General features: G+C 43.1%; 1 protein-coding gene across 1 annotated transcript; it reads right to left on the bottom strand.

Moving 5' to 3' along the window:
- Positions 1-217: 217 nt before the first annotated feature.
- LOC120028532 lies at positions 218-6,643 on the bottom strand. The gene is made up of 4 exons (XM_038973724.1): positions 5,676-6,643; positions 3,799-4,963; positions 1,980-2,036; positions 218-834 (listed from the first exon to the last, which is right to left on the bottom strand). Exons 1-4 carry the CDS (start codon positions 6,183-6,185, stop codon positions 218-220), a joined length of 2,349 nt encoding a protein of 782 aa, XP_038829652.1. The 5' UTR covers positions 6,186-6,643.
- Between the last annotated feature and the right edge of the window lie 4,464 nt (positions 6,644-11,107).

The following is an 11,107-nucleotide window of genomic DNA, read 5'->3' as shown; positions in this document are numbered from 1 at the left end:
TAAGGTCACAAAGTTTGCATCTCAAATGGCAGCCTTTTCCCTACATTTGGGGTTCTTAAACTTTTTCAGCCTGAGACGCAAATGAGAAACTGACCATCCTCCCATGACCAAAATAAGAACAAATACTGTGTGATAATCTACCACTCTGGGAGTCTGCATTATTTATATTAGTCTCCATAAGGAATATAACATACACTACAACAACATGAATTCTGTGTTATGTGTTGTTCTCCCAGAGTCCTGTGTTGTTCTCCCAGAGTCCTGTGTTGTTCTCCCAGAGTCCTGTGTTGATCTCCCAGAGTCCTGTGTTGATCTCCCAGAGTCCTGTGTTGATCTCCCAGAGTCCTGTGTTGATCTCCCAGAGTCCTGTGTTGATCTCCCAGAGTCCTGTGTTGATCTCCCAGAGTCCTGTGTTGATCTCCCAGAGTCCTGTGTTGTTCTCCCAGAGTCCTGTGTTGTTCTCCCAGCGTCCTGTGTTGTTCTCCCAGCGTCCTGTGTTGTTCTCCCAGCGTCCTGTGTTGTTCTCCCAGCGTCCTGTGTTGTTCTCCCAGAGTCCTGTGTTGTTCTCCCAGAGTCCTGTGTTGTTCTCCCAGAGTCCTGTGTTGTTCTCCCAGAGTCCTGTGTTGTTCTCCCAGAGTCCTGTGCGTTGTTCTCCCAGAGTCTTGTGTTGTTCTCCCAGCGTCCTGTGTTGATCTCCCAGAGTCCTGTGCGTTGTTCTCCCAGAGTCCTGTGTTGTTCTCCCAGAGTCCTGTGCGTTGTTCTCCCAGAGTCTTGTGCGTTGTTCTCCCAGAGTCCTGTGCGTTGTTCTCCCAGAGCCCTGTGCGTTGGCGCTTCCTTCAGACCCACAGAGACAAGCTGACCCCTGACCCTGAGCTACAGAGCCTGCTCACCATCACCTCTTATCACATCACACTGGCCATGGAACACCTCCGATCCAAAATGGAACCCAGTTTCCTCCTCCTCACACTCATTCCTTATGACACCAACTGCCACTGGCATTACTGGTCTGGGACCTGACCTTAGACAGACAGTAAATGTTCTGGGGTCTGTGTTCCAGGTGGTGCATTGTGACCTACGATCATTTCTTACAGACAGTAACCCATACACAGAACATTTATTAGTTCTGATCTCTGACCTGTACTTACAGGTGGTGGGTGCACTGTGACCTGGCCAGTCAGAAAATAGTACTGTTGTGGGATCTGTCTTTACAGAGGGGGACGTGTGGGCGTTTGGCATCGTGCTGTGAGAGATGCAGACATTTGGTGAGTTTTGTGTTCAGAAACAAAATGTCTGCCATCATTTCCAAGGCTGTATGGGTGGCTGCCCATCATGATTAAAACAGGCCAAATATTGTGTTCGTCTAACCTTTATTTACCCAGATAAGTAATTAAGAACAAATTCTAACAACATGGACATAACAAAGTGGATGTTTCCCGGGCACCTTAACATACCCCAACCTGGAGACGCTATCTGTACACAGACCTGTCCCTGAGGGCTACAGGCCAAAGATGTGAGTGTGACATCATTGATAGTGTCGTGGTAACAGCAGATGAACAGACCCCTCTATGGAAGACTGGATGTAGGTTTATTTTTGTATTCAAGGGTTTCGTCACAAATGGCACCCTATTCATTCAGTGCATTCCTTCTGACCAGAGCACTATATAGGGAATAGGACGCTGGTCTAAGGTAGTGCACTATATAGGGAATAGGACTCTGGTCTAAAGTAGTGTACTATATAGGGAATAGGACTCTGTAGTGCACTATATAGGGAATAGGACTCTGGTCTAAGGTAGTGCACTATATAGGGAATAGGGCCCTGTCTAAAGTAGTGTACTATATAGGGAATAGGATTCTGGTCTAAGGTAGTGCACTATATAGGGAATAGGGCTCTGTAGTGCACTATATAGGGAATAAAGCTCTGGTCTAAAGTAGTGCACTATATAGGGAATAGAGTGTAATTTGAGATGCAGGCTTCTCACCATCCGTGAAGGACAGCACCTGGAAGGCTAGTGTTCCACCCAGCAGTCTCGCATTATCTGCAGTCAGAGGGAGAGCCCCATTTTTATTTCACCTTTATTTAACCAGGTAGGCCAGTTGAGAACAAGTTCTCATTTACAACTGCCACCTGGCCAAGATAAAGCAAAGCAGTGTGAACAGACAACAACACAGAGTTACACATGAGCTAAACAGCCCCATAGGGCGGCGCACAGCTGACAAGGTACAAATCTGTCGTTCTGCCCCCTGAACAAGGGGGCACTGTTCCCCAGTAGGCTGTCATTGTAAAATAAGAACTGACTTGTTCTTAACTTAACTGTTCTTAACTGACTTGCCTAGTTAAATAAAGGTGAAATTAATAATAATTCAGACCGCTACAGATGAAGGAGAGGAGAGCAAGTCACTTTACCTGATAACTGTACATGTGATATCGGAATTGACACTAGTTTACATTTGTACAACCTATGAATCTACTCAGGCAAACTCGAGGTCATTTAAAAAATAATTGGTATTGTAATTTGTATTTATTTTTTGTTTATTGTCTGGATCATCTTGGCCCAATGAGTGGCTTCCCTGTATAGTGCACTACTTTGGACCAGGGCTCTATGGGGTAAGTAGTGCACTACTTTTGACCAGGACCCTATGGGGTAAGTAGTGCACTACTTTTGACCAGGACCCTATGGGGTAAGTAGTGCACTACTTTTGACCAGAGCCCTATTGGGTAAGTAGTGCACTACTTTTGACCAGAGCCCTATTGGGTAAGTAGTGCACTACTTTTGACCAGAGCCCTATGGGGTAAGTAGTGCACTACTTTTGACCAGAGCCCTATGGGGTAAGTAGTGCACTACTTTTGACCAGAGCCCTATGGGGTAAGTAGTGCACTATATTAGGGAATAGGGTGCCATTTTGGGAAGTAGCAAAATGGAAGTTTGTGTTGAGCAGCTTTGTACTCTTAGCTGCACAATGAAATACTCCCTGCTGGGACAATAAAGTTTGAATTGAACATTTAAATGGAACTGGTCTCTTTAATACGGTTGTAAACACACTGTACACACACCTTGACCCCCTCAACACACACCTTCACCCCTCAACACACACCTGGAACAGTCGACCTCACACCTTGACCCCCTCACTACACACCTGGAACAGTAGCCCTCACACCTTGACCCCCTCAACACACACCTGGAACAGTCGACCTCATACCTTGACCCCCTCACTACACACCTGGAACAGTAGCCCTCACACCTTGACCCCCTCAACACACACCTGGAACAGTCGACCTCACACCTTGACCCCCTCACTACACACCTAGAACAGTAGCCCTCACACCTTGACCCCCTCAACACACACCTGGAACAGTCGACCTCATACCTTGACCCCCTCAACACACACCTGGAACAGTCGACCTCACACCTTGACCCCCTCAACACACACCTGGAACAGTCGACCTCACACCTTGACCCCCTCAACACACACCTTGACCCCCTCAACACACACCAGGAACAGTAGCCCTCACACCTTGACCCCCTCAACACACACCTGGAACAGTAGCCCTCACACCTTGACCCCATCAACACACACCTGGAACAGTAGACCTCACACCTTGACCCCCTCAACAGGAGTAATTTCACTGTATGATTCTGTCCCAAATGGTCCTGGTCAAAAGTAGTGCACTATATAGGGTGACATTTGGGATGCAGTCTATGATTAGTCCCTTGTTGTTCAGAGATGTAACCTTGGCCCATAGGCCTAGATCTGTAATCTACAGACTCTTTGTTAGGCTACTTCTCTAATCACTCTCACAGGTGAGGTTCAATCCAAAGTATTCAGACTCTGAATCCACTGTTGAATCAGAGTCCTCTTCCTGTCTGTCATTTCCTTGTCGTGCTGATGATGCATGTCCCTCTTCCTCTCTTTCTGTCTCTCCTAGCAGGGAACCCCTGTCTTCCTCCTCTCCTTCACTCTCTTCCTGCACTGTTGATCCTCTGTCTTCCTCTCTTTCTGTCTCTCCTAGCAGGGAACCCCTGTCTTTCTCCTCTCTTCCCTCTCCCTGCACTGTAGATCCTCTGGCCTCCTCTCTTTCTGTCTCTCCTAGCACAGAACCCCTGTCTTTCTCCTCTCCTCTCTCTTCCTGCACTGTAGATCCTCTGTCCTCCTCTCTTTCTGTCTCTTCTGACAGTGGACTCCACTCTTCCTCATCTCCTTCACCCTCTTCCTCCAGTGGACCCCAGTCCAGCTCTATTTCAAACTCATCCTCCACTGGACTCCTGTCCTCCTCCTCCTCTTCCTCTCTTCCGGTCTCCTCTGTCGGTTTAGCAGTAGGAGGTGGTCGTGGGCAGACTTCACCGCTGACACTGTGTTGGAAAAACAGCTCACAGTCCTCCCTCCAGCATTTGATGTTGATGTTGTACCCAGCTGCCTTCATCTCTTTCTGCTTATTTAGGACATTGCTGTGTGTGGTTGTTATGCCCATCTTAGAGAGTCTTTTGAAAATGGGCTTAACCCCCCCTTGGGTCAGTGTTGAGTTGATGACATAGGCCAGTGCAGAAAGCCTGGGGTTTCTACCTCTCAGGGCCACAGATGCAGCCACACAGTTATGGATGGTGGAACCACCTGTTGCGGTATTGATGGTGGTATAAAGCCATGGTGTCTTCCTGGATAACTCATCATCCAACGCTTGGTATGAAAAACACTTCATGTTCTCCAACGAGGTACTACTCAAGATGCAAGGTTCAGCAGAAGTCAAGTAATTTAAAGGTCTTGCATACGCCTTGACCTCTGCTTCTATTTTCTGTGTCATCTGCGTTCTGATTTCTTGACACATGGTTTCATTCGTCAAGGCTAACCTGACAAATGTCGTCAATTTGCCTTTTGCCAAGTTTTCAACCATTCCAGAAAATTCTGATGAAACTTTCTCAACTCTCTTTTTCAGCTTTGGATCCAATTGGTTAGGGTATGTTATGACAACCTGCAAAATAATGTGAAATTAATAGACTAATAGAGTATTATAATGAAAATACAGAAGGTAGGAACACTACAGTACATGCATGTGGTTTTGGGAGGAGGGGCGCTTTGTAGTTGGCTAGGTGATGCATGTTATGGATGTTGCTTTAAGAGCCACTATGCTTGGTCTTAACATTAACACGCATCGCTTGCGGTACGGTTTTGGTAGCATTAAAATAACCGTATCTTTCATATCGGCGAGAAAGAAAAAAAAATTAAACACAAAAAGGTTAAATTGATACACCTGTATAGAGTTAGAGTTCTCACACGGCCATATTTCCATGTTACAGCGCTTATTTACTGAAAACAAACAGAAGACAGAGTCGACTACCTGAGCTATTTTGCTCTCTGCGTATCTGAACACCTGTGAGTAAAATGGAGGCCGACGCAACAATATGTTGTCACTGTAAAATACTGCCGGCTGCAACTGTTAAAACGCTATACATTAAGTGTGTATTTTGCATTTGTGAAATTATTTTGATATGAAATTATATGGATTTATGTTTCTAGAATCGTACCGAAATTGAGAATCGATTCGTGATTAGATGGGAGTATTTGGCTGTTTTGGCTTCCAAAGCCAATTCGTCCTTTAATCATAATGTGTAAGGTCCTTGGACTATGGAGTAACGTAAAGGCTCCTTTAGTCCAATGTTGGGCTAGTTGGTTAGTATAACTACCTCGACAAGACTGCTCCTCGGGGGAACCTTTTTATAGGGAGGACATTTCTTCTTGGCTCCCTTGTCTGTTTCATATGTTCTCGGCTCCGGTTCAGACGATGTCTTCTTGGCAGCCCTGTCTGTTTCAGACGGACTCGGTTCCAATTCACGCTTCCTCTTATTGCTCGTCCCCTGTGTCTGATGCTCTGATTGCCATTTCTTTAAAACGCTTACAGATTCCTCTATCCTGAGAAATAGTCGATAGCACTTAGCACAAATTCTGCCCGACTTCACCCCTGGTGCCTCAGTTAGCACTAAACCGGTGGCAAGGAATCTGTCACACAACTTTTTTTCCTTTGAGGCTTTAGGCTTGTCAAATATTCTCCGTGTTGCCTGTAATGTCCCTTTGATGAGCAGATTTTGTCCGCAGAGCCGACAGGTGTTCTGTATGGATGGATATGGGTCTGATATACCTTGATAACTATGTAGAACTAACGTCTGGCTGCATAGAACCAGGCCTACGGCTGCCATTGTTGTTTGTTTACATACTCTGCATCCTTCTGAAAACACCAAAGATGGTGGATAAATGAAGATGGGTCACTCGCCGTTTACAAAAAGGTCAGTTCCGGTCTACTTAACTAGATGTGTCTCCTATAGACATCAATGCAATAGCAGCTGGGTCTGGTCTACTTCTTTGTTAATGGACTTTTATCAAAGATTATGGCTATACTGACAGGTTATATATCTCTCCGCTCTAACAATGGGAGTCGTTGTCCACAAAGCGACTCACCGGGCTACCTAACTCCCGCCTAACCTTTCTTTGGATTGGTGGATGCATCTCATTATTGTAATCCAATTTAGAATATTCGATGAGGGTTGTTTACGTCGACCGTCTGTATTAAATGGAGAAATGATATGCTTACTAGCCTTATGCCATGAAAATGCATAGCCATCTCGAGACAACTCCGATATAAAGTCGTTTTTCCGTCTTCCTGTCTGCACACACATCAGTCAATCGACGCTTCGGAAACACGTCATTGATTCTGATACACTGATTGGTCACTGGCTCCAGTTGAAGCTCTCTACACAGTCACGTGTAGTCGACAGTATGCTACTGTATTATTCATGTGTGTGGTCTTACACTTGATTATCAGTAAATAGTTTTTGGGCCAGATCCTCAATTTAAAGGTCCATCGAAAGTCCAGTTAACGACTTGGGTTTTGCGCCTGTACTACTGTAGCTACTGCAAACCTAGGGTGAAAATAGGGCTACTTCAATTTAGCCGCATACCTGGTCGCCAGCATGGTACAGGGACAATTTATGTTGCTACGTCAAAGAGTTCCCTGTGACACGAAGAGAGGAGGAATAGTCAGACCCAGTTCTTATTATAGCTCAGTGAGTGACACAGCGAACCCTTCGGTGACTGCCGTATACTACCGATTCGGGATTCTGTAACCGCACAGATTAGTTCATAAATACAAGTCTAATACATTACGAGATATTTTTTGCTATCGGTAGGTTGAGGTCGCTGAAAGGTTTTAAACATCTGTGTTAACGGGAATGAGGAGGGTGCGCACGGGCTGATCCGGAGCCACAATGAGAGGCTAACAATTCGGGTGACATGGTCACGGTAGTAACTGACAGAATATGGCACAAGAGGGTTTTGGTTTATTGGCCCAACGTCATAGGTGAGAGAAAAAAAACGTTTTTTGTGTTTGGTGACAATGACCAGGTCAAGTGTTCTATTCTTCCAGAAGACCTATGGCAAGAGAAATGTATAGTAAACAAGAAGAATAATGGATGCTCCAGTAATTAAATAATGTACATAATGTGTTATTAGTTGTACATTTTGCTAATTTCTAACAGTATTTGAGATTTTTCTCTCACATGTTCATTCTTTATTCTGGTTAACAGGTTATATCCGCAGGTGTTTCTGTCCACCTACTCAATCTCTATCATTCTAGATGGTAAATAAGAACAAGTGAATCATCTTCAAACCCATGTTTAAACATCAAATATCATGCTAAAATTCTCTTGATTGCGATATGCCTATTTAACACTAGTCCAATGTTTGTGTGCATATTCCATTTGCCTATCAGTTTATACTTGTGTGCATATTCAGACCGCATTAACCGCAATAAAATGCAAATTAATTACTTAAAAATCATACAATGTGATTTTCTGGATTTTCGTTTTAGATTCCGTCTCTCACAGTTGAAGTGTATCCATGATAAAAAATTACAGACCTCTACATGCTTTGTAAGTAGGAAAACCTGCAAAATCGGCAGTGTATCAAATACTTGTTCTCCCCACTGTATATTACAATATCGTTGGTATAGGACAGGTATATTACAATATCGTTGGTACAGGACAGGTTAGTTCAGTATCGTTGGTACAGGACAGGTATATTACATTATCATTGGTATAGGACAGGTATATTACAATATCGTTGGTATAGGACAGGTTAGTTCAGTATCGTTGGTACAGGACAGGTATATTACAATATCGTTGGTACAGGACAGGTATATTACAATATCGTTGGTATAGGACAGGTTAGTTCAGTATCGTTGGTATAGGACAGGTATATTACAATATCGTTGGTACAGGACAGGTATATTACAATATCGTTGGTACAGGACAGGTATATTACAATATCGTTGGTATAGGACAGGTTAGTTCAGTATCGTTGGTATAGGACAGGTATATTACAATATCGTTGGTACAGGACAGGTTAGTTCAGTATCGTTGGTACAGGACAGGTATATTACAATATCGTTGGTACAGGACAGGTATATTACAATATCGTTGGTATAGGACAGGTTAGTTCAGTATCGTTGGTATAGGACAGGTATATTACAATATCGTTGGTACAGGACAGGTTAGTTCAGTATCGTTGGTACAGGACAGGTATATTACAATATCGTTGGTACAGGACAGGTATATTACAATATCGTTGGTACAGGACAGGTTAGTTCAGTATCGTTGGTATAGGACAGGTATATTACAATATCGTTGGTACAGGATAGGTATATTACAGGTTAGTTCAATATCGTTGGTACAGGACAGGTATATTACGATATCGTTGGTACAGGACAGGTATATTACAATATCGTTGGTACAGGACAGGTTAGTTCAGTATCGTTGGTATAGGACAGGTTAGTTCAGTATCGTTGGTACAGGACAGGTATATTACAATATCGTTGGTACAGGACAGGTTAGTTCAGTATCGTTGGTATAGGACAGGTATATTACAATATCGTTGGTACAGGATAGGTATATTACAGGTTAGTTCAATATCGTTGGTACAGGACAGGTATATTACAATATCGTTGGTACAGGACAGGTATATTACAATATCGTTGGTATAGGACAGGTTAGTTCAGTATCGTTGGTATAGGACAGGTTAGTTCAGTATCGTTGGTACAGGACAGGTATATTACAATATTGTTGGTACAGGACAGGTTAGTTCAGTATCGTTGGTACAAGACAGGTATAATACATTATCATTGGAACAGGACAGGTATAATACATTATCATCGGAACAGGACGGGTATATTACATTATCGTCGGAACAGGACGGGTATATTACATTATCGTTGGAACAGGACATGTATAATACATTATCATTGGAACAGGACAGGTATAATACATTATCATTGGAACAGGACAGGTATAATACATTATCATTGGTACAAGACAGGTATATTACATTATCATTGGTACAAGACAGGTATATTACATTATCATTGGTACAAGACGGGTATAATACATTATCGTTGGAACAGGACGGGTATATTACAATATCGTTGGAACAGGACAGGTATAATACATTATCGTTGGTACAGGACAGGTATAATACATTATCGTTGGAACAGGACAGGTATAATACATTATCGTTGGTACAGGACAGGTATAATACATTATCGTTGGAACAGGACAGGTATACTACATTATCATTGGAACAGGACAGGTATATTACATTATCATTGGAACAGGACAGGTATAATACATTATCATTGGAACAGGACAGGTATAATACATTATCATTGGAAAGGGACAGGTATAATACATTATCATTGGAAAGGGACAGGTATACTACATTATCATTGGAACAGGACAGGTATATTACAGTATCATTGGTACAGGACAGGTATAATACATTATCATTGGTACAGGACAGGTATAATACATTATCATTGGAACAGGACAGGTATAATACATTATCATTGGAACAGGACAGGTATAATACAATGTCTGTCACAGATTCGGTGGTATTCTAGGTTGTCTTTCTTGCCGTTTCGTTGGGTGCCATTTGTGACGTAGGCTTTCTTCTGGGGGCAACGTAACGTACGGAGTTGGTGGGTGATGTGCAAATCCTTAATGTCTCCTCTGGTCCTGTGCCAAAATGGAACTGGTATTCTTTCAACTAGATTGTTATCTTATAAAAGTTTATAAACAGTAGTTGTTATTGAGCTACATTGTGTACTTTGAAACCCCCCCCCCCCCAAAAAATAAGTCAAGAAGACAGATTATTTTTTTAAATTTCATATATTATCAATTCAAAACAAGTGGTGTTTTTTTTTCTTCCCCACATGAACCCTGTACACATGCACTAGTTGTTGTCAGTACAGTTATGTCCGTGCCAAGCAGGGCAAGGTGCCATAACGCAACAGAATTAACCTGTAAAATGAATCACTTCACCTGGAAAAACAAAGGACGCATGTCAAATGGATCCTCATTCCCTATACAGGGAAAGTATTCAGACACCTTCTCTTTTCCCACATTTTGTTGCGTTACAAATGGATAGAATATGTTATTCATCAATCTACAGACAATACCTCATAATGACAAAAGTGAAAACAGGTTGACATTTTTGCACATTTATAAAAATAAATAAAACAGAAATACCTTATTTACATAAGTATTCAGACCCTTTGCTATGGGACTCAAAATTGAGCTCAGGTGCATCCGGTTTCCATTGATCATCCTTGAGATGTTTCTACAACTTGATTGGAGTCCACCTGTGGTAAATTCAATTGATTGGACATGATTTGGAAAGGCACACACGTCTATATAAGGTCCCACAGTTGACAGTGCATGTCAGAGCAAAAACCAAGCCATGAGGTCGAAGGAATTGTCCGTAGAGCTCCGAGACAGGATTGTGTTGAGGCACAGATCTGGGGAAGGTTACCAAAACATTTCTGCAGCATTTAAGGTCCAACAACACAGTGGCCTCCATCACTCACTTTGGAACTACCAAGAATCTTCCGCATGCCCAACTGAGCAATCGGGGGAGAAAGGCCTTGGTCAGGGAGGTGACCAAAAACCCAATGGTCACTCTGACAGAGCTCCTCTGTGGAGATGGGAGAACCTTCCAGAAGGACAACCATCTCTGCAGCATTCCACCAATCAGGCCTTTAAGGTAGAGTTGCCTGACGGAAACCACTCGTAAA

The sequence above is a fragment of the Salvelinus namaycush genome, chromosome 34, assembly GCF_016432855.1.
Source record: "Salvelinus namaycush isolate Seneca chromosome 34, SaNama_1.0, whole genome shotgun sequence".
NCBI lineage: Eukaryota > Metazoa > Chordata > Actinopteri > Salmoniformes > Salmonidae > Salvelinus > Salvelinus namaycush.
The sequence above is the reverse complement of the archived record's forward strand: the minus strand, read 5'-3'. Positions and strand labels throughout refer to the sequence as shown.